Raw genomic sequence first — 25,214 nt, forward strand, 5'->3', positions numbered from 1 at the left:
CCGTCAGCAACGAGAAGGTTGCATAAACGCTATTTAATGGCAACGGTATTGTGTCGGCTGCAACCACTTCTGTTCCTTTGAGCCCCGTACAGCTTTCGCGACGCACCGCCAAACGAAGAAAAAATACTCACTCGTCTTTTCGCTGTTCGTTTTTAACGAGTTCCAGCTCCTCGTAACCGAATTCGAGACCTCTCCAGGGAAACTTGCCGATAATACTGAAACCTTCGACGGAACCGACGTAAATTTCAACGATCGTGCGTTCGAATCGAAGATGCCCCGATAAACGGACGGTAAAAGAGGGATCGGTATCGTTAAGGGTTGTTTCCGATTCCGTGGTTAGGGTGTGCTATTGACAGGATACGTTTCGCACGATCTACGGATAACGATTTGTATCACGTTCAGGGTCTATAATTTATCCACTGCGATCGTAGATACTCCGGGTAATTTGGGAAGACCCTTTTCTATACATCATGCATGTGGGTTGCGCGCGTATGCTCGTGTTCTAGATTTCAAAATGAGAGTGCCGGTTAAGGGTGGTACTGGTCAAGGAGATTGTTTATCAGATGGGCACTTTAGAATTTCACGATTGAGGAATTTGGCATTTTAAGAATGAAAAAATTTCAAGAACTCGTGAGAAGTAAAATATCGTCAAACTGTACCAGCAAAATCGGCCCCAGATACTAATTATAACTGGAAAGCATCTGCGCTGGTCGTTTCGAGGCAGTTCTCCGTTTAACGTTGAACGCGTGTCTGGCCATGTATTTCTTGTACCACTGCAACTTGGCTATGAATTTCCAGCGGCGCAAAAAGGAGCGTTCCGTTAGTGCGCGCTAATTTCCCTGATTCTGTGTATGAAACTTGTAGGAGGTGGTTGTACAAAGCAAACTTGCGGTAACAGGATAGCTCTCGCAACTTTGCTGTTTGTCTTCCCGGATAGAACGAAGTTCGATCGATCCACCGTGAACCGCGGTGCGTCGTGTTGTTTCTTCATCCGCGGTTCTAAACGTTTCGAACGAAAGCTGCGACCATTCGGAGAAGCTTTTTATTCCCCCGCGGAGTACCGGGATCGACGGAATTCTCGTGTAGCTCGAAAAGTTCGCCCGCACTTGAACGAGCTTTTTGTTTCAAATAGAATTCGACGCTCGTTCAACTATCGTTACTTTTAAAATACTTCTTTTAGAACGGTTCGGGTTTTATTTGTTAGGGAATTCGTAATGTTTTCAAAGTTAAAAGGACACTTTGTTCGATAGAAAATGGCGGCTCGTTTATTGCGGCAACGGAGTCGGAATATTGTTATTCATTTTGAGATGTGAAATTGTAGTATAATTTCGTGACATAAAAGTACATCAAAATGAAGCTCATGAGGTGTCAATATAAAGGTTAAAGTTCTGTAAAAATAACTACATAAATTCCACGTTGACTACTTATTTAATCATGATCGGTTAAAAAATAATAAAAGTAGTGATACATCAAAGATTGATGACTGAACTTCGGCTCCTTCAAAAAAGATCAATAAAAAGCACAACTTTCGCCATGATTGACGAACAATTTACAGGCGTTTAGCACCGAAACGAAGCAAGAAGTGTTTTGTAAAAGTTTCAGGATAAGTACGTCTTCCATCTTCCGAAACAAATTACCGAAGTAATAGCAAAGTTCTCAGTGAATATAAGCGGGATACAAAATACATGTTCGCAGCAGCGCGTTTTAATGGTCTCGTATATACGTAATGTAGTTGCTTCGGCAAATGACTGAAATATTTGTCGATTATTTTGTGCGCAAGACGAGCGGAAGTTGCATTAGATAGGATGACAGCGATGGGAAAGTGGAGGGGTTGCAATGGTCTCGTGGGATATCAAATTTTGAATTTGGGGATTTAGGAATTAGAGATTAGAAATTTAGGAGTTTTGAGGGTTTGGGGATTTGGGGATTTGAGGATTTGGGGGTTTAAGAATTAGATGATTTAGGGATTTAGGTTTTGTAGAAGGTTTCAGGATGTAGGAGTTTAAAAATGAAAAAATTTAGAAATTTATAAAGAACGAATAAGAAATGAAACAAGGAACAATAGCAATAAAGAGTAAAACCGTAATTTCAATTCTTTATTAGTTACGAATCGCATTTGAAGCGACTGAAACGCTGATTAAATTAACAGCCCTTCAGAGACGCGTAAAGCATATCGATCTTGAAGGATCATCAATATTCTACGCTCGAGCAGTGCACGGACAAAGTGACTTACTTAGCGCCAAAGAAACCGTAAAAGTAATTTGCAGGGAAATTCAAATGAATAAACCATTGTGTGCCTCGATACAAATATCTGGCGTGATTTTAAAAAGGAACTCGAGAAAGGTCGATGTAGACGTAACGGGGGAGTAGGAAGAAAAATGAGAAGACATAAATCAAACGACGTTTTGCATTTAAGCCACGGTTTAAATAAGTTATTTTTCTCGCCGACGTGAGAAAGTTGTGATTTGTCTCTGTCCAGCGTTAAAGAACATTCTTCTTTTCTTACTTTTTATTGGAAAGCTGATGTAGACCGTGATAAACGTTTATAGAATACCCGAGTATCTTTCTGTCATAAAGCTTTATGTTTCTTCCTCAATTATTTACTGTTACTTTTTATTATGAAAGATTTTCCTTTGCGATTTATTCAATATAGGATTCTTACGAAGAGAATTGGTTATGGTGTACTTTATTGGTTAGGCTCTTATGCAGCGATATGCATCGCGGTTCGTGTTGATGTATTCTGTTTTCAAGCTTGGAAGTTTTGTACGTTGTGTACATTTCAGTTTTAACTTCCTTTATCAGATCTAATATTGCAACTATGTTCTGACGCACCTGACAAGGGCAATAGTCACTAGTTTCCTCGCATAAAGAAGTTTGTACAAACGAAACACATTCGCTCTGCAGCGTAAAACTCGTTAAATAATCCCTTAACAGCAAACAGCAGCGAAACGATTTTTGCGTCCGAAAGAGTATCAATTATTTGCTGAAAATTCCAGGCTGTTGTCCGACGAAGCGGAACGATCGCAGGCGAGGAGATCGATCAACACAGCCTCCGAGTTGTTTCAGAAAAAAAGGTGTTTCGTTGATCGGATCTCCGAAATCAAATGTGTTCCTAACTGCAAACGTTTGAGCTGGTGTCGGGCGTGTATCGCGCAGGCTCCTTTCTCGGCATAGAGAAGCTCGAGAGGGAGATCCTCGTGAATTTTCAGCAGTAACCCCGTGACCACCAAGCCGTCTTCAACTCGTGCCAATTTTCCCCTTCCGGTGTTTCGTGGTTCCGGTAACCTGTTGCCCGAAACACCGCGATAGTGTTGTGATTAATCGACGTCCCATCCATCATCGATTCCCAACGGATCCGATTAATTGATCGATGTGCTCGAACCCTGTGAAAGAGTGAGATTATCATTTTTAGATGCTGTTAGGCTGAATTTTTACAGGCTGAATCAGGGTTGTTTTACTTTCTTTCGAGATCTTTATTGCGGTCACGTCTGGTTAAAGTAACCTGTTGCTTAGGGATACGATGCTGAGTAATCCGTCGCAGAGCGCGCGTGAAATTAACGTGACTTTTGCGGAGCTTTCGCGGAAGTCCGATATATTGTGTCACGGGGAGTAATTGGAGATTGTAAGAACTCGATCACTGCCAAGGGTTGTCGAAGTTTCAGAAGGTAAGGTGCAGCGAAATCGTTTCACCCTTATTCGACAAATATTATAAGGTATTAGATTCTGATGTCTTGAAAATAAATGTTATACTTTGTTAAAATTAACAAGAAACCTGAAGGAACAAATATTCTAAAAATATAAAAAATTCATTTGTAGTTCTTATCTGTCTGACAGATCATTTATTTTAGTGAAACATGAAGTGGTAAATCATTCCTTATCTCGACAAAAATGTACACTGATAAAAGTAATTTGAAATGTGAAGGGAGTTATGTTTCCGGTGGTTCCATAATTTTTATTAAAATATCTGACCATTTTAAAATTTCATGCGTAATTATGAAATTCTTCGGATAGCTACCATTATAATTGTAATTTTTATATCTGAACTTTCGGGTCAAATTTAATTCGTGTCAAAAGCCAATTGAAACAACGCAATTCGATACTCGTGTTTTAACTGTAATACGAGAATACCTGCAAAAGTAAATTTTCCTTTGCGATTTTCTAGTAACACTGTATTATTTAATTTATCATGTTTCCGTTTAATTTCCACAGTATGCCTTCGTCTCAATTCTCCATCGCATCGATAAAAAACTTGTCTACATTTCTACCACATTTATTCTTTTTATGTAACTTCATATCGTTAATGTAACTTCAATCTCTAAAGTATCTTCTATTAAGTGATCAACCTAACCTCCAAATAAATAAAAGAGCACTTAAGCCTCGAAATCATAAAGAAGTTATAAGTATCTTCTATTAAGTATCTAACCTAACCTCCGAATAAATGAAATGGTAACGAAGTAGCAAGGAGGCAACTTCTCGCACCGGAAGGTAATACTGAAGTTATTTGTTGAAAAATAAAAAGGTTATTCTCGAGAGAGAAAGGGTAGAATAAACTGTTCCATCGATATCCATTAACGTCATTCCTGAATACCCTTTCGGGGTGCAAACTTCGTATTCGTTCATATAATTTTCCTCTGCATGTTTACGATTTCTGTTATTCTCCAGCCAATTCACCGCTTTCATCGGCGAAATTCAATTTCTTTTTATTTGTACTTTTTGCTATTACGTATTGTTGTTAACCTTTACGTCGATCCATCCGGTTATTCTCGTAAGGACGAAAATTATGAACACTTTAGATACGTAATACGTTCTGCGAACGTGACGGGGACAAAATTGGTTCTTGGTAGTTTAACTTTACCAGCTTGTAATTACGCGGGGACAAAATGCACAAGCGGTAATTAATTTAGGTTTATTTTTGCAGCGATTCATTTCGTAAGGAATGTAATGAAAAGTTTTTTCTTTTTGATGCATAAAGTATGATTCGTATAAAAGTGTATGAAGTATTAAAAACAAATTGATCCGTAAACGATTGGTATCCCCTGGATACATCTCTGCTTTATAATGAAATGTCAGGTCAGATTTTTTTCACCGTCTACTCGTTGACTACTGCTTGCTCAGTTTCTCGTAAAATGCGAGTGTACTATCGATTCGGGTCGATCTAATATTTCTATAAATAATAACAGGAAAATTTCTTAAAATGTTACCCGCAAGATTCACAGAATAAATTATTCAAATTTGTACGAGTAAAAAATGTTGCATAAAATTATGCACTGTAATATACATAATTAATTATCTACGTATGATTATCATAGTAATTAACGAGAATTCGTCTCCGCTTTTAAACAATTCCATTAAATCTCCGATATAACTCGTTTACTCGTTACGTTAATTAACGGTATGAAATTGAATAAAAAATTCAGACTCACCGTGCGTTCCATATTTACAAAACTTTCATAACGATCGATATCGGGCTTCTTGCATTTATAGAAAATTTTCTGAAAATTCTTCAACCTCTGTTTTATAATTTGGAGCAGAAAATTAAAAGCTAATATTATGTTGTGGACTTATCGGATGCTTAATAATTGTTAATGCAACATGATTACTCAGTCAGTATTAATACCGTGCTCGCGATACGAGGAAATAATCGAATGTGGAGATTTCAGGATTTAGAAATTAAAGGATTAGAATATTCGATGATTTGAAAATTAGAGAACGTGGGGTTCTAATTTAAAAATGAACTTTGCTAAGGATCACAAAAAATTGCGATTGAAATAACGCAAGAATCTGCACCGGAATTTCGTAGGAGCGATTGTTTAACGATCGACAATGTACATACGAATAGCTTATGCAACGTGTTGAAAAGGGATTGTTGTTGGAAAGCCATTGTCACAGTGCAGGATGAAATTATGGTCGAAGTTAAACTATGTCGACAACGCGATAAGCTATACGCACGAAAGCTTTGACAACCAATCAACTATTATGCACATTAAGTGTATGTAGGTGCAACGTTGACAAGTTCGACGTGAACTGTAAAACTATGACTAACCATGATGATCAATAATCCTTGTTAGAAGGCTAATAGCGGCGCATCAAGAAAACATGTCAACGAGAGTATTACAAAGTTCAGTTTACGACGCTGCTGTAGAAAATACTGAATATTTCAGACCCAGCTTCCTACTTTCATTTTATTTGCTTAGATATTCGTGAAACGTCGACATTCCTCCTTTCGAATCGATTCGAATATCATCTGGCACTGCTGTAACTTGTGCGAGATAAAGTGGATTTGACGTTTTGAAATATTGGGTGGTGCTGAATTTACAATTCTTTTTTTTTTATGATCTGAATTCCTGAACAGACAAAGTCCTGAACCAATAAACTAAACCTTCAAATTTTTAAATCCATAAATTGACTACCTCTCAAAGTTCTGTGCCTTAATATTTATAAATCTCCAAATTTTAAGAATCCACAATGTCAAACCCCCAAATTCCTACACCCCAAGTTCCTAAATCCCCAAATTCCTAAATCTCCAAATTACCATATCCCAAATTGCTAAATTATCCACTCCTGAAATCTGCAATTATCACATCCTTGACCTTGCCCGACGCTTAGCGTTGACCCTGGTACTAAAACATGGAGTCAGTAGATCGTTGGACACGAATTAATGCATGCAAGTGCAGTGGAGAAACAGACAAGCGCTATCGTTGTCAAATTCCCAAAGGATTTCTCGAATTGCAAACGCTTCGATCGTAATGTTAGAAGCATGCTTTTGCTAACTCAAGCGCTGCCAGTTTCATTATGAGAGCAGCGCCAGACCAAAGGCCAGACAATGCTGAAATAACGATCGACTTCCATTCAAATCGCATTCATTGTTATTCTTGAATATTTTTATGAATTTCTCTCGTCTTCATGTCAGTTTCATGTTTTTACTCGGATTTATGGCAAAATTTTACAAATTGAAATACTCTTTTCAATTTTCAAACATAAATTACCGTATTTGCATGTTCTTGTAATAAATAACTCTTAGGTTATATTGGGTAACGTATCGAGGTTATAAATTTTGAAAATTACTAGCTGCAAGATATTTCTAGCTTCATCTAACACCAGGGCTTTATATTTCACAGAATTTCCTGCTGTAGTAATTTTACCGTCTTGTTCTATTCAAAATGAGACTATTAGCTTCATATTTCATGGGACATTTATGCACTTCTGACCATTGTAAACTACCCATCAGCACTTAGGTTCATTTCACCAGCGTTCTGATTTAAATATTCAAAATAGTTTCCTTTTAAGTTAATTTAAAAATACGCAGAGCATTTTTTTACGAATATTTTTACTCTTGTTTTAAATACATAATTCTTAGCAGACGTTGTTCGACTTGCTCTACTTTTGTATCGCAACAAAATTTTATAAAATTGCCACTGTCTTGGAAGAAAAGTGTAACTATTAACTCTGAATAATAAATTTGCGCGCTGAAGTTATGTTAGTTACAAATACGTGACAGTAACCGAGATACGGAAAGAAAAATGGCGGTGCACTATACAGCGAACAGTAGATAAAAATGCAATAACGTGGACAAAAATACAGCCGTTGTTTCTGACTTTTTATCCTGCGACATCAGGAAGTTGGTGGAACTATAAAACGTGCGACGGGTCGTTGAATAACACCATTCTGAATCTAAGGTGATAATTTCGCTGGATGATGGCCGCCGTCGTCCGCCAAAGAAACGCATTCGTGAAAATTACCTGTCGTTGTTTACCATTTTCCGATAAAGATAATAAAACAACGTAAAAACTAACCCACCACTCCTTTTACGTTTGTAAACCAATACGCGAATGTATTTGCATCAATAAATGAAAAATAAATATAGTGTGAAAGAACAGCAGATTGACTCTGCGAATAACTCTCTTTAATTAATTACGCTTCTTTGTTAATGTTAGTTATTTCATTCGATTAAGGTTGCTATATTTTATATTTGATTTTACTTAATATCAATAATGTTTAATAAAACTTTTTTAATAACTTTATATTCAATCTTTCTATCGACGTGGACTAACAATACGTCGTTAATTGATTCTCTCCATTCCGTGTGTGTTTGCAGACAAAAGGAAAATCACCATTTTAAACGTATTCCTTTGATATGTTCCGCTGGAAATATTCCGAAAAATCTTAATTAACCAGGTTACTCTTTAGCTTGCTTTTATCTGCTGATTCCTTTCGTGTTATTTCTCTTCATTAATTTATCGAGGTGCACTTCAAGCAAGGTTGAAAATTTACGGTAGTAAAAATGCAGTCTTGCAGGTTTAATGTTACCAACTTTCTGGGTACATCAAAAGTTTACTCTGACTAGAAACCCGTTGAGAACTTATGGGCTATAATGAAAGAAAGCATCATAATCGTAAAATAGAGGCTGATAGGAAAACTTCGAGTTTGTTATGGTTTCGAAGAAATAAAATATCGAACGCTTTGCTGTACTGCCATGGTTCGGAGATGTTACAAGCGCGCTTTCTGCATCTGAGAACTTACTCAAACTTCGATTCCTGCATTACATCTCAAAATTTCTAATTAAAAATTTAATTACACGAGTTAACATTATCAAAATTAATCATCGGTTGCATGGTTTCCTAGAAACAATTTGCTGTTAATTATCATGTAGACGGTATAAAGCGAATCTCTTGGAAGACTAGTATATCGCAACCGTATTCAAGAAGTTTATAATTTAGTGTAGGATCAAAATGGAAGTTCGCAACAAGGAACGAGAGCAACAGAGTGGAAGGGTGATGTGCATCGGTACATCTTCTACACGCGTGTTATTTCATTACTATCCCAATAAACACGAATGCACTCTGTTTCGACTTTTCTGAATGTTATTACGTACAGATGCGAATGAAACGTTCAAGAGGATGCAGCGAATTTAAACGCTGGAAATGTAATACATCTCCGATTTCAACGCTGGAAATAATATTTTGGGGATTTCTGTTTTCGCATCATCACCATGAAAGCTTAAAGTATTCTCGTGCTAAAAAGCTACCGAATTAATTTAACCGATAATTCGGGGAAATTCGACGTGTTTTGCAACGGAAAATGTAACGCGTTAATAATAAATATCCGATCTTAATAACGTTTTATGAAGTTTTTTTGTAAAATCGATTTGGTTGATGTAGAATATTGTTTGGCCCGCATTGTACGATACGTTTTATTGCCAGAGTATATAACGCTAAATCTACCTGAATATAATGTGTCAAAAATGAAGTTAAAAAATAAATAAACAAATGATATTCTTTGTCTCGATAAAAATCAATGCTGATTTCAAAGGATGGACAAAATGTGTACCTTATAATAAGAAACTTGTGGAGCGGTCATTTGACCGGTTTGGCTTTAGTGTTAATACAAGAATATCCCTTACATTAAATTTTGAATACCTATCACAACCCAACGAACATAAATAAGTTAGGTTATGCACGAATGAGCTGATGGAACGACAATCTTTTCCAGGTCCACGCGTCCGGGCTCGTTCACTCGGAAGTTTGAAAGGATATCCCAAAGGAATCTGGCCCAATAATCTCTGTATCGAATCGGATGTCCAAGGGTTGAAATCGAGCCGGGCTTGTAGCGGAGGGTGACGTTCCAAACCGAAATCGATTCTCGAACTACGCGAGACATCGTTTCGCGTGGAAAGTTCGATCCATCAGGAGCCGCTGTTAATGCTTCGATCGTGTCCCACAGGATTATCCTTCTCGAAGGATCAGCCATCGGATATCAGTGCCATCATGGGCTAAATAAATCGACCGCCGTGTCGGGAGCTCGAAACCAGATTTATTATCGCCGAAATTTTGAACGCGCTTCGAAAATCGTCCTTCTCGAACCATGGCATCGATTTTGGAAAGAAAACGAGCAACAAAAGGAGACTGAAACTCGTTAACCCTCGAAGGACGGAGATTGGGTTAATTGCTACCCAAACTTATGGAACGTGTTCGACGATCGACTGAAATTAGGTACTTCACTTTATCCGCAGAGCCTTTCGCATATTGAGAGAATGGTATTGACATGGGAAATGTGATTTAATATGTGGAGATGAAAATGGATTCGAAATTAAATTTTAACTTGGTGCATTTTTTGGTCTGCGAACACTAACGCTCGCATGGTTGGAATTATACATGGTCTATAATGTATGCATATGGTCTAGTTCTGATGATGAGTATGATAGGTACACTATAACGCTATAATATTCGCAATGATTATTTGCGAATTATAGTATAATAAGGTTACAATAGTTACAGTGTAGTTACAGCTATGAGCTTATAATATAATACCTATAATATCACAATACAACAGTTAATTTACTTTGTGTACTCGTTTATCTTTTCTTTCTCTGCAATCCAGACTAAAAAGTGCTATAACGATGTCACCTTCCGAATTAATCAATCAGATACTCAACCATGCGAGCGTAAAGACCAGAAAAAGTTACCAATGACCTTAATATAGCGAACGATAACCAGAGGGAAAAAGAGTGAAGAAACTAATTTGTCCAGAGGTCCCCAGAAACGGTCCAGTAGCTGGTGACGTGGAGACGAGGGATCGATGCTGCGGAACAGAAGAAGCAGAAGCAACAAAGTTGAAAAAAAGATCATTCGGAGGATCGTTAGGCGAGTCACGAAAGGGGGTGGAATGGTTTCGTCGGAGTCTGATGAAAGTCGGGTGAACATAAGCTGTCGAAGGGAATGTAAATTGTCGGATTAGCGGTGGAAAGGAGGCAAACGATCCGAAACATTCGACCGGGACGTCTGAGGAAATTTCAAAGTATGCTTCTTAAAGTTTTACAGAGGCAAAGAAAATCCGCGAATCGTGACAGATAACGGCAGGGGATAATAAAGTGAAGATGCAGTGAGCTTCAAGGACGTCCGGCAGTATCTCAGGGTCCTGAAGGGCTGACGTAGCCTAATGCATCCCCGGTGCGTCGTAAGTTGCTCGTTTTTCCTTGGAACGCAGTTTCCGCGTCCGTGCTGGAAAATACGAGCCACATAATCCGTTACGACGAAAGGGAAGAAAAAATCGGAATTTGCCGAGGAGGCTTTGGAAGGTTCACTCGGGCGAAAAGTCCGATAGGACATTGGATAAACGCGACATTCTATAGAACCATCTTTCGATCAAAAGAATTTGCAGAGTGTGAATTTTCCAAGATATCCTTTATACGAATCATTGTGGAGGTAACGATACCTCTTTGCTGAGCTGTTTCACGCGGAGCGTAACGTGTGCCACGAACGTCAAAGAGACCTTGTTGAAATTCTTGGTATGGAATAAATAAAATTGGGAACGTTTGAACCACTCTCGTGTCGAAAGTTATAAGCTTTTTTCCAACGATACAGCAGATTATTCTTTGTTATAACTGAAGCGTTAGATCTTCCGGGAATTGAAATTTTCGAGAAGGGGTGATACCGAGAAAGAGCGCGAATTAGTTATAACACGAGGTAGATTCAAATATTGAAACTTTTAAGATGTGAATAAGAGAGTAGAACATGCACGAAGTACCAAAGTGGCGGACTCTGTAAGATTCTGAAGTTGGTTTCCCATTGTAAGTTTCTGAGTGCTATATGTATCGAAGAATGCTACTCGTAACGGAACAATGAGGGAAGTACCGTGATGTTCCAAGCGAACCGAGTGTTCAAGGATCGTGAAATCAGACATCAAATGTTTTGACGAAGAAGCTTTGTCTACAAAGTTTCAACAACTTGAATATTGCAGTGCGCAAAGTGTGAACTCTTGCATTCAGAATTAACGATGTTGTAATACACGAAACGATATAATACGTAAAACTTCAACTGAAGTGTAAAGAGTGCCAAAAGGCCGTATTATCTAAGTGTGAAGATATTTAAGAAAGGATAAACTAGAGGAGGAATTTGCAGAATATAATTAATCGTAACAAAGTGTTTATTACTATTCATAACAACGTCAGAGTTTGTACGATCAAACTTTAGTCGAGAAACAAGAACATCAATAAACTTCTACTGCTTAAATAACGTCTTTATGATCGCCTGCAGAACTAATTTACTTCAAATTCCAATATTGAAATGTTGACTGAGGGTAGAAAAGGTTAATTACAGCGTTAAAATCAAATAACGTTCGTGGTAACGGTCTTGTTATCAAGACAGCGTTCTTAGGGTATCGTCAGCAAAAATGAAATCTGTAATTGGGGAAATACGAAACTGAAATAAGCATCGCTGCAACCACTTCGCGGAAAGGTACCGCGTGACCAATTACCTTCCCTGAAGATAATAGTTTATAGGATACGATTAATCCCGCTGAAAGAGCGTGTATTCAAATATTTTTAAGTATTAAACTCTACGTCTGTATTAAAGCTTTTACTGGGAGAAGGTATAAGAAAAGATAACTGTAGTCGTAGCCGATACATTTGCTAGAAAGTTGGTCCAAAGTTATCAAGAGAAAAAGAGAAAGTCGAAGAAACTATTCGTAAGGACAATGCATTCTCTGAGCATGCAATGCCCCGCCACGTCTACGAGGACACCTGGCACCGCATGCACCTGAACGCGACCCTGTTGCAATTGAAACAACTGTTGCATCGAGTGACAACCATGAACCAGCTCGACAATTATACGCACCTTTTCCGTAGCTTGAACATCACCGACGACGACGTCGACTACGTGTACAAGTACACCCTGGACAATCTGACAGCCCCGAGAAACAACGAACAAGCCAGCTGTTACTGCAACATCACCTTCCGCGATTTGGCGACCGAATACAAAAACTACCACGGCTACGTGGCTCTGATAGTTTGCCTGTTCGGAACTCTGGCCAACATGATGAACATTATCGTGTTGACGAGAAAAGACATGGTGGCCACACCCATCAATCGTATACTGACGGGTCTAGCCTCCGCCGACATGCTGGTCATGTTGGAATACATACCCTTCGCTATTTACAACTACATAGTCCTGCCAAAGAGACAGACGTTTCCTTATGGATGGGCCGTGTACGTGCTGTTTCACATGCACTTCACGCAGCTACTACACACCATCAGTATCGCCATCACACTCACGCTGGCCGTTTGGAGATATATCGCCATCAGGTGAGTCGAATTCTCTAATGTTAAGGACGTAGATGAATCGCTTCGCTGAATGTCACGCAGAAAAAAGGGCAAGCTTTGATAGGGAATACAGGCAGCTGTCTGTAAGGGCAGACATCCCTTGGGAAATTTATTTGGCGTTGGGAATTATGGAATGTTACGAAAATTGATAAACTTTCGACTACTTTTTTCGAATAAATTACAACCACGTTTACAAAGTTTTGATAGTCAAATTTTCAGATCCTCTAAATTCCTGCATTTCTAAACATATCGTATGTCTCCAAAATTATTGATTCTCGAATGATTATATCCCTGGATATTTAAATTCCTAAACTTGAAAATTGTAAATTTGCAAAAACTTAAATCGCAAACTCGGTAAACTGAGGATTGAATTTCGCAGGTAAAATTCTATTTGGCAGAAATTGTAGTACGTGAGAGTTTTCCGAAGAATTCTCGAAATTTTGTTTCAGTTCGAAAGTGACATTGGTAAAAAGTTGTTCGAAGGAAATTGCTTCGAGGATGACGGAGAGTCTAATATGTGTTAAACCCAGCCTGATATCTGGATCGAGCTTACAGTATCGTTGAAAGGGGCGATAAAAATGATAAAAGTTTACGAGTTATCCACCGCGAAAACTCTGAAACGTTTCACAGATATCGGGTGATTTGCCTTAAATATACCGGATAAACTGCACTGGAAATATCAGTTTTCCATGTAGTCACCTTTTACATATTCTATCGTCCAATTTTCACGCTTTCGTTTTATGCTTGCAATAAAAATAAAAGAGTGTTTCGTCCAAGCTCGTATTGTAAATCAATATTTAATAAATTTTTTATTCCGACACGGACTCGCAATTATCTGAAAGAGGCACAAAGAAAATGCATTTAATTATCGGAATAATTATTTCCTAATTTATGCTTACACTGATTTGCTTTATGTTATTAGTATAATCATAATTTTCTCAGAAATTAAATTCAATTACGTTGAATTTGAAGCTAACTTAGTTTTGCAAATTGAAGCGACAGTGTAAACAATACATTAGTTTCTCAATGGTACCGTTACTATTATTACTCTCGAGTAAGTTACTTTTGACTAACTAATAAATTAAATTTATATCGATGGTCGAATTCGTCGAACGTTAGTTCCAGGAATTCCTAAGTCGAAGTAGTCGATTCATCGGGTGTTACAAGTTCAAGATCATATTTACAAATGGCCGCGAGCCAAGATCCTCTTTATTGAATTGCAGTGGACAAAGTATTCGATGTCATCAGTGCAGAAGTCTTATCATTTCAAAGCCGTCTTCGTCGAGTTCAAGAACTTTTCAAACTATCATCGCTAACTTCTAAGACTTCCGGTCGTTTGCATTAACCAAGTTCGGACTTGTAATCTTCGTCGTTGTTCTTCAATTATGCGTTTATTCTCGTAATAGTTCCAAGACAATTTACGAGGTTACGTTTATATAACGCATTGGTATTACTATTATTTTCGGCTCAAATTACATTATATCACATTATCATATAAATTGTTTAATTTATGAAAGTAACAGCACGCTCTGTTATCGTTACGCTGTATTATTACGCTACTTATCGTGACGATCTGTACTCTTATGCTCTGTGTCGTCACACTCTATATCTTCATCTGCTATCCGCTTTGAACCTTCACGTTCTGTATTTCACACGTTCTGTAATTCTCGCCTCCTGTATCTCTCATGCTTCGTATCCTCGCGTCCCGTACTCTCACGTTCCGTATCTCCACCCTTCGAATCTTCACGCGCCGCAACCTCACGCATTGTATCTCCACGCTCTGTAATTCTCACGCGTCGTATCTCCACGCTCCGTAATCTTTACGCTCCGTATCTCCACGCTCCGTAGTCCTCACGCGCCGTATCTTCACGCGCTATATTTCCACGCTCCGTAAATCCCACTCTGCACCCTCTCCCTTTCTATCGTACCAAAATTCGTTATCTCGGCCATTATACGCGCTGTACGAATGGTACTAAATGGTACAAAAGGCAGTGATGCTATTATATTTTCGACCAGTACTACACTTGCCTTCCGTTTCCTGTTAGCTCGATCATTACAGAGTACGATCACAAAGGGACTAGCTGCAACGTACCGATACCAACAACCGGGTCAACCTAATCCAATCTAACAATAACTGCTCGCAATAAGAGTGATCTTTGTTTAGATAAAACCGTGGAGTACGTTCGAGTTTATTGTAGCTACGCTATTCCACCGTGGAAGCGTATAATCCGCCCTCTTTCCGAGGCAAGCGATAAAGGAAACGAGTCGATTTGTTCGGTATCGACGCCAAACAGCATTCCGGTATTAAAAGTTCTGTAAGATGACTGGAATCCGCGTATAAATGTTCTCTTACTGTTCAACCAAGCTTTTTACAATCTGTTCACGATCAAATCGAAAACGATCGGAGCAGACGTGGAATGCTTCAGACAACGTAAACTGAGGAATAACGTTTGATTTGATCTTTTTTTGTTAAACGTTTTCGATAATTATTGTTGTTTAAAATTGCTTTATTGGAATTTGGTACAGGATGTTTATCTGGAAATATAGATTCGTACTTTATTATTTATTATTTGAATGTTCATTAATGGTCAGAGAGTATGTTATCAGAGATTCCACATTTGAGCCCAAAAATTTTTGAACGAAATTTGTACCTGAAACAATATAACCGGGAAATCTAATATCGCAGAATATTCAATCTGTTCTAACGAGTGATATTTTTATAGATTTTTGTTCGGTAATAATAACGAACTCCGTTTTTCTCTGTTAACAACCGCCTACATATCCAAATGTATCACATTATTGCTACATAACCGTGTTTGCCCCTGCTTTTATGCAGCATGACGTAGATTCGTTAGTTGTTGATTTACAAAACACACGGTAGAACGGTAACAGGGTAAAATTCACCGTTTTGTTTACGATAGCGTTAATAGTGTTTGACAAGGAAATTCGATGCTTACGATGATGTCGGATTGATCTCGTAACCGTACAACAGTAGAACATTCTAACAAGCCCATTTTTGTATTAATTTAAAAACCATCGGTTTCGTTGTTGGACCATGTAATTGGTGCACGATGTCCGGAGGGAAATTGAATATGAAATGAATATTGCGATACAACAAACTCTGTTTATGCTCTAGAGTAACCCTACAGAGGAATAAACATTTCGGTGCATGTGTACCTATGATGATTTTTCGAGAAAATAAATTTTATCATTTTTTCTTATGTTTTCGAATTAATGGTTAGGGTATATTTGAATTGTGTTATCAAGTCATAACAGGGACATTAATCAGTACACGTAATATGCATGTACAAATATTTACTTACAATTAGAACATCCTATGATTTGGTTTCTGCGAGTAATAGAAATTTTAGTACATTTGTATGACGATCTAACATTTTTACTATTAAATTGTCAAATAACAAATTTTCAATTCTAATAACAAAATGATAAAAATTAATATTCGTCAAAATTATTTTGCATGGGGTAAGTATTTAAAGAAATATATCTGCTTCGCAGTAACATAAGTGAACCTTTTCGTTGGTAACTCACAAATAAATCCCGCGTGAATTAAAAATACATCGGCATCTTTTATCTCTTGCAAAACTATTTGAAGCAGATTTTCAATTAAATCGTCTGCGTAGCTTGTTTCGCTCCGCGTGTTTTTCGATCTTCCAATCAATGAATTTATTGTTGCATTCGATCATGTGAGCGCTTGAACGCATTGTTGCCGCAAGCGAGAACAACGCATCCGCAAAGTGAACACCGAAAGGTATACAGGAATCTAGTTCGTACACTATCAGCCACTGTACCAAACTACCCTAATAACTGAACTTTCCTTAATTAATCGGATTCTATTAGTAGTCCCAAATGATCGATGCGACCGAGACATCTTGTACGCGTTAACTTTATCTGTTACTTAACTTTCGTGTAGTTCGACTACATAAGAATATGTCGGATATTAATTAGAGATGTCGAGGTACTTCGTTACAAACTTGGAAATTTACTACTTCCGTAATTTGGAGATATCGATTTTCTGACCCATTCATTTTGTTTCAAAATTTCGAATTTGAAAATGAAATTTTTCATTTTTCCAAGTAATAGAATTTTTGAGTGTCGAGATTCCAAGATTATTAGACCGACTTGATTTACAAATTCCTAAATCTTCAGTTCCTTCAATTTCAAAATTCCGACATTTTCAAATCCTCAAATCCCTAAATCTCTAAACCCCCTAAGAAACCCATTAACCCCAAATCCCAGAGTTATTAAATTCCAGAAATGATAAATCCGAAAATCCAAACGTCTAGCACCGTTTGCGAGCACGCTCGTGGCATTTTTCATAACATTAAAATTAATAGCGTGAAAAGATTAAATTGAAAAGCGTTGAAATTCTAGATGACGTTGCAGTGTTATTAATCTCGAAACGCGTTTAATAAAAAGCGATCATAATTATAATTTAATATTGCCGAAATAAACACAGGTTTATAAGGCAAGGCGAAATCATTTCACATTTTGCGAACGGATCTGACATTCCATTTCATTTTCATAATTTCGAAAACGCTTTAGACATTTTACATTGAAATTTATGCGCACTCTGCATTATGCCACGTTCGTAGCTTTCAAGAGACTTCATAATTAAATGGATATGATCAATCGCTGTGTCGGGTATCGTAAATTAACAGAATAGCTGCCGTAAATGTATGACACAACAAATGGTTGAACAATGCGCCTGAATAATTACGTATCATTGATTTAACAAATATGCCAGTATGTCCAAGATTATTGAATTAAATAATTCAATTATATACACTTAGTTCATTGCTAAATGACTTGAAACGTTTTAATTTGATCAATTCAACGTGCCGAATATTTGACGATTCGACTTCCTAAATCACTAAATTCCGAAGCCTACCGATTGTCAAAAGCTCTTCAATAAATTATCCCATGTTCAAATATTTAATTTTCCATATAAAATTGCAAAACCTCGAAATTTCCTATAGTCCAGATTTGTATATATTAAAAAGCCAATTTTCTAAATCACATCCTATGTTCCCAGAATATGACACAATGATGCCGCGAATAAAAGTAAGGAATCTGAGATAAGAGTTCGAGTTACGTTAATACGTGGGTGTTAAACCACCCACGAAGTATCATAATTTATTTTTTTAAAAATATCCGGAATCTTTTATATCTTCGACAATGGGTGATTTAAAAGGCATCCGTTCATGGAATCTTCGATCAAAATAAACGATTCCGCGAACGGATACTGCTGTCGATCGCAATCGAGTGAAAATAACAAATAAATTGAAGTACCCTGTATATATGTATGTTTTATAGATAACTAAGGAATTTTCTATCGAACGCAAACACATACGCTGGAAATAACTTTTCAATCAACCATGACGTGGGTTGCATACATTTTCTGTAATTATGTGCTCTGCTTTCAAACGACATGCTATACTGTTTTTCATTAACACAGCTATTCGTTACATTTAATAAGTATCTATTTTACGAAGAATATTCAAATATCTTTTACATAGAAATTTTCTTTAGACTTCGAGCTTTAAATTGATGTAGCATAAGTGTTATTTCGTGATACTTTTCAGTCATGATATTGGACTTCCAAATGTTAAAATAGATCCCATGAATGCATCTGCTGCCACCATTTGCTGTACTTGGCTAGAAGCTATTTTGTATTAAGAATGCTCATTGAACGAGTTCGTGGTAATTCTCTTTAGACTTCAAGCTTTAAATTGATATATTAAAAGTGTTATTCCACGATGCTTTTCTGTCATGAAATCATATTAACACTTGGAGACACAGAAAACAAGTCGCCCACGAATGAAAATAATATTCATAGGAATTCCTAATTATGTCACAGAATGCAGTGGATTCGTCGCTGTATCCAACTTCAACGTAACATCATCTAACTTTAACTGTTAGACGAAGTTTGAAAGCAAGTACTCATTAATTCAACTGTTGAACCTTGCCCGAGGAACATTATTCGGTAGAGTAGCATCGGAACACGCTTCACAATTTAGTTTGATACCAATATTATATTTTCCTGTCTCGTGGGAAAATCGTAACCAGTGACGGTGCAAATTTACATCGAGTACGATGGCGCGCGAGTATTCACGAGTAATCAAGGACTAAAGGAAATTGTACTGAAAACGCGATTAACTGATCCTCTGGGATAAAAGAGAAATTGCGTTTAATGCGGACGATTAACGCGGAAACAGAATATTACATGTTGCGAGGATGAAGCCATATTGAGCTCTGTGAGTCGATTACGAGATTACATGATGCTTTTAGCGCGAGACAACCGATGCTAGCCTACATCCGCGCAAATCACTCTCGAATCGTTTCATCGAATCACGGGGTTGCATGACGGAAATGACCAATTATTATAGTTCACGACGTGTCTCGCTGATTTGCAATCCTCACGTTCTGTATTCTCTCACGTTTCGTATACTCACGCTCCGTATCTCCACGCGTCGTATCCCCACGCTTCGTATCTCCACACTCTGTAATTCTCACGCGCCGGACTTCCACGCGCCGTATCCCCACGCTCCATATCCTCACGCCCGGTATCCCCACGCTCCGTATCTTCACGCGCCGTATCTCCACGCACCGCAATCCTCGCGTTTAGAGATCTCCCTCGTACAATGATGGAACATCGCAAAGATGTAGGTTTCGAGGATTCGCTATTAAATTGTTAAAGCGTTAAATCGAAACATGTAGCGTTAAACAAAGCATGATTATTTTTATCTGGACGAAATCCATTGTGCGTATAATGAAGCTGTTTGCACAGCGTTATCACACACTTACAATGTAGTTTGCATGTTGAATCGTGAGCACCGGAGCCGGGAACTAATATAAATTTGAATCGAACAATTCGAAAGTTGGCGTCGAAACTCGGACACAAATTAAATCTACAATATTATGAGCTTAACGATCGATCGAATCGATAACAAGGAGCTCCGAAAAACAATGGCACTCTACACGTTCGGGAATCTCGTTTAATGTCGTTTCAATTTTTCATCGATACTCTGACAAAGTTAACGGAGTAAACCGTTTCAAGGAAACAGAGGATTTAGTGGAAAATCTAGTTTAAAAGATGCTGCACAAACTCGAGTACTACGTATAGTTCAGCATTTAATATACCCTTACCCTACTTCTCGAACTGGGCTAACACCTGATAACTTCGCTCGTAAAAAAGTGGATTATCATTTCTGTGTTTCAGATAGTTTAATGTCGTTGAAATATGTACATCGAAAAGAAGAAAGTTTGAAATGATGAAAATTCGGAGGAGATACATCTTTGAAAAGTTTCTTTCCTGTTTAATTCAATGTCCACGTTGCAAGTATTTCGAATAAACAATTTTTTCATTCTGAAATTTCTACATTTATAAATACTTTGATATACAAATTCAATTCCTAAGTTTCTAAGTGAATAAATCCCTAAATCCTCAAATTTGCAAAAGTTTGCTTGCTAACAACGAAAGTTCGACTTAAAAAAAAATCAATATAATCCTTATTGGCTTAGTAATATCGTATCGCGAAGAGAGGAACGACCAGAATGCGAAGTGCCGAGAACAATATGGAAAAAGTAAGAAACATCATTATCCAAGCTATAAGAACATTTTCCGCTAACGAGTTTCACTTTCCGTGACTTTACTAGCGGCCGGACTATTTGCTCGAGCAAATAAGGTATCTGCATAGCGTCTGCCATGCCTTTCACGCCCCATTTCTTTCTTTTCGCTGATAGCTATCGGATTAAATTGCTCAAGTGAAACAGATATTCTTCTTAGAAGGTAATTGGATCTCTCGAGCGGATACTTTCTGTGAAACATGCGAATCGATTGCTAATTTTATTGAATTCGAATCTCCGAATTCCTAAATTTCCCAATTCCCCAACTCTATGAAACGCCAACTAAATTCCATAACGAAAAAGAGAAAAATAGAGCGCGAAACATTATTTGCTGTAACTCTGAGCTGAAACAAAGACGAACAAAAAAATTTTCATTTAACGCGCAATATCGATTTACGAAACTTTTTTGTTCGTGTGTCAACACTCTCTGTTACGCATTTCCAGAATCTCATATATTGCTTTTGTTTGAAAGGTTTGTTTGACACAACGTATAAAGAACTACGAATCGAATGATCAATAAACGTTCACATACGCCTCGAACACTGATGCATTATTTTTTCAAATTATTTCTGTCAAGTATCCCTTGTGAAATATGCTCCTTAATGAAGCGCTGGAATATCTTGACAAAAATTCATAATAAAATATATATTTCGATATCGGCTATGGAAACGTGATCGACAACCACGCAAATCGGTGAAAGCTGTTCAGCCATTTTTTGGAAGTCGTTGCAGCGTAATTGCCATTTTGCGTTACTTTTATGTCACGAAATACTATCGGGTCTTTTATGTCTGAAAATTGCCTATTTGATATGCAAAAACGTAGTGGCTAATACACGAGAGTGGATCAAGCAGAAACAGGGTGATATAGCAGTGTACCGAACTGTAGATGAACGGTGCAACGCAGAATATGTCAAGAATGTTTATTCGAGTTATTTCCAGCGTTGGAAAAATTCTGTTGAAAATTTCGCTTTGACGAAAATCGGGAATTTTTGCCAAAATATCACGGGAGGGACATTGAACAACCAATTACAATCTTTTGAAGCGTATTGTTCTTTTGTGATCGCAGGTTTCCACAATACAACTCATGGTGTACTGCTGCACGCTGTAGAATAGCCCTTTGGAGCAGCTTCCTGGCACCTTTCGTCGTCTGTGCACCTAGTTATCCCGTATTTGGAGTAAGTAAATCCTTTGTAGCTTAATACAATGCATCCAGCATCGTTAATGCTGGATTTCAAGTATCAGGAGATATTTGCATAGCTAATGCAACGGAAGTTGCTTGACAGAACCTGTACGCCATTTTCTGTAAACCGTATCTCTTCTCGCATAATAAAACCTGAATTATGCAATGAACTTTCTAGTTCCACAATAAATCTTCTATTTGTGTTTATCTAATATTTATGCTTGTAGAAAAGAATCTGTTGGTTCTGATGCATTCTTGCAAAAATACTAGGACACCTTGTCTTGTTATAAAGTTGATTCTAATTGTTAAGCGTTCAGTACAAGATTCTGACCATGGTAAGCGAATGTTTGTCCGACAGATAAAGAAACAGACGGTAAACGAAAATGGCACCCTGGAGATTGCTTACACGGTGGACGCGGATTACTCGGATCACAAGGGTTTCTTCTACCAATTGAATTTCTGGGTGCTGGCGGTCGTCGTGAAGATTCTGCCCTGCGTCATCCTCACAGTTATCAGTTGCTGGCTGATCAAGGCTCTTTACAAGTAAATCCTACTTTTTCCTCGCATTTCCCAAGGTTTATATAATATCGGAGTCAGAAAGAGATCTAAAAATAGAACGTTGAAAATTTTGTTGTACCAATTCCCCGAAGATAAACATGAAATTTCCGTCTAAGTAATCCCGGTTTAGAAAGTTCGAGCTTTGAAGAGTTCCGAGCGAAATAGGAGAGACACGATATCCGGTTAAACGCATTCGAAATCAATTAGAATAAACAAACAACCTTTCAAGAAGCATTCTCGTGCAAATGATCCTGTTTGAAAGCGGGCGGTTAAAAGCAAATCTCCAAGAGTTCCAATCGACATCGAAGGAAAAGTACCTCTCTAATTGATCTTGCTGAAACACCGATAGTCTGGAAAATAAAGAACGCTCGGTATCGGTTTTGAATTTAATCCTGTTGCAGAGCGAAAGGTAGGAAGCAAGCCTTGAAGAGCTACAATCAGTGCAAAAGTACGGTCCCGATGGGCAACGGTTTGGTCCCGCGACGTCCGAGCAAATCGGACAAAAGAGCAGACAGAACGACGAAGATGTTGGTGGCTGTGCTGTTACTGTTCCTGGTCACGGAGATTCCCCAGGGTGTCCTGGGTCTTTTTTCAGGGGTGCTAGGCGACTGCTTCTTCCGCAACTGTTACCACAATTTCGGCGAGGTGATGGACATCCTAGCCCTGTTGAACGGGGCCATCAATTTCATCCTGTACTGCTCCATGTCCAGACAATTTCGCACCACGTTCGGCCAACTGTTCAAACCTAGGATCATGAAGAAGTGGCAACCTGCCACCCAGCAGACCGACGTGCAGAGCACCTACGTATGATGTAGGCTGAAAGGTCTGGAGACCACGCGACTTTGAACGAATCAAAATGATTTATAATATTGTTTGTACTTTTTGATATTTGCCGAGAAAAGACTTGTTCGTGTAAATATTAACGATTTGGGTTTTGGTAGGATAAGTCGGGGCGATGGTACACTTTGAAAGGCACATCGTCAATTTAATAAAGACAAAATTGTAATTTAAGGTCAAAATAGCCATCACTCGATCTTATCCTAATTCAATTTCTTTTTGTATACTAGGGTAGATGTTTTTCGAAATTAAAGGAATAACGAGGAATGCTGCCAGCGATAGAATAATCAGAGAATCCGTTGCTTCATCGGAAGCTCGAAGTTTGGGCTCGACAGGCTTAGCGTCGAGTGAACTTCGTCTAACAATTCGTCGAGCTTTCCTGCAAATGGCAGCTCTGTTCGGCTATAACTTCGCGTTAAATTTACTCGAAACAGGATTTGTTCGATCGAATTCGGTGCTTTGGAAAATGCCCGACTCGATAATTATTCGCTATCCGTTAACTGTGATTTTATTTACTGTTAATTTTAAATCGTGTCTCGCGTTGTATCATAATTTCAAAGGTGATACGACCTGACAAAAGAGAACACAAAGGAGCATAATAATATTTGCTTCGTAAAATTGTGAAAAGTATCGTGAAACGCACGATCGAAAGGACAACGCAATTTGCATCCATTCGCGGCGCACAAAGTTATTCGCAATACAAATTTTCGACTCCATCAAACTTCATCTATTAGAGAAAAAATGTATACGTTCTACAGTACTTCGATTAGAGTAATTGTACGATAAGTTTTAATTACAAAGCATGATTTTTTTAAATTTATTTTATACGGATAGATTTTTGGCTATTGAGCCCTGCCGAAGATCTATCGATGTACAGTCGTGGACAACTTAGTCTTCTTTTGGCTCTAGAAATATTACCCTCGTTCCGCATCTCAGCCAAAAGAAGCTTTCGTTGCACAAAAATAACAAATTATTTGTACAGACAAATAAACGTTTCTGTATCGAATATTGATATTTTAATTCTTTATCCTGTATAGGGTGTTTCGGTAACTCTATCGTGTGCGATACGAGAAAGTCAATTCACGAGATGTTTCAAATGTTTCTTATGAAATAAAGTTCCTTTGAATATCAAATGTTTCGACAATTAATTATCGTGCATTTGAATCGAGGATAAAGGAACGAGAAGAACAAGTATTATCCAATATCGATTTTTTCATTGAAACTCTTCCGATTACGTCGCTTGTTCTTCGAATACTCTTTGCTCGTTCTTCCAGTTCCATCCTTCATCATCTCCTTCCGGTCTCACAAAGAATTATTCACTCTTTGAGCGTGCTGCCTCTAAAAGGACCAATAGAAAAGTATGAAAGTATAAAAAGGCAGCTGTAAAAAAACGTCCTAGTATTTTAATTAGGAAGAGAAGAATAAAAACACCTTGCCTGTTTCATTTTAGCACAAATGAATAATACCAAGAACTTATGCAAGTCGATCAAGTAATAATTGCACGTCTTTGAGGTTACTCTGACGAAAATAAAATATGTAAAATACGGAAAGTGTATTTATATGGACCGTTTAAAAAACGTATAAAGTTTATAACTGGAAGAATATTATTTTTAAAGGATTTCCTTTTTAAATATTTACAAAGGCAAAGGTCATCGAAGCAGAATCAACATTGAAGTAATTAGTTGAAAGTAATTGGAATCCGATCGAACTTGCATCATAGGAATTGCTCGTCAAACCACACAGAACGATGGATATAATCGAAATCGTACGTACATATGTATAGGAAACCACGTTAGATCGTGTATATGGTTATACAATTATGTAAATGACGAAACTGTTATCTCGTATGAATATTCAGGATACGATATTCTGAAAAAACTGAGACGTTCACAACGTG

General features: G+C 37.8%; 1 protein-coding gene across 3 annotated transcripts; it reads left to right on the top strand.

Annotated features, from left to right (window-relative positions):
• The first annotated feature begins 3,229 nt into the window (after positions 1–3,229).
• Positions 3,230–24,398, top strand: LOC100875724 (G-protein coupled receptor dmsr-1). Of its 3 annotated transcripts, XM_076536665.1 has the most exons (7): positions 3,230–3,393; positions 3,514–3,665; positions 9,490–9,989; positions 10,527–13,078; positions 21,809–21,917; positions 22,281–22,465; positions 22,882–24,398. In XM_076536665.1, the coding sequence occupies exons 4-7, from the start codon at positions 12,492–12,494 to the stop codon at positions 23,288–23,290; spliced, it is 1,290 nt and encodes a 429-aa protein (XP_076392780.1). In that variant the 5' UTR covers positions 3,230–3,393; positions 3,514–3,665; positions 9,490–9,989; positions 10,527–12,491; the 3' UTR covers positions 23,291–24,398. The 3 variants fall into 3 exon arrangements, with proteins under 3 accessions (XP_076392780.1, XP_076392779.1, XP_003707318.1); XM_076536664.1 differs by having other exon boundaries at positions 3,230–3,665; XM_003707270.3 differs by having other exon boundaries at positions 3,230–3,665; positions 10,537–13,078.
• The last annotated feature ends 816 nt before the right edge of the window (positions 24,399–25,214 follow it).

The sequence above is a fragment of the Megachile rotundata genome, chromosome 10, assembly GCF_050947335.1.
Source record: "Megachile rotundata isolate GNS110a chromosome 10, iyMegRotu1, whole genome shotgun sequence".
Lineage (NCBI taxonomy): Eukaryota > Metazoa > Arthropoda > Insecta > Hymenoptera > Megachilidae > Megachile > Megachile rotundata.

What these genes read in the sequence shown, in the direction of transcription:
- LOC100875724 (XM_076536664.1), top strand. Translation starts at nt 12,492, where the DNA reads ATGCCCCGCCACGTCTACGAGGACACCTGGCACCGCATGCACCTGAAC. An exon ending in TGGAGATATATCGCCATCAG is followed by an intron (nt 13,079 to 21,808) that starts GTGAGTCGAATT and finishes TTGTGATCGCAG; the next exon opens with GTTTCCACAATACAACTCAT. An exon ending in CTAGTTATCCCGTATTTGGA is followed by an intron (nt 21,918 to 22,280) that starts GTAAGTAAATCC and finishes TTTGTCCGACAG; the next exon opens with ATAAAGAAACAGACGGTAAA.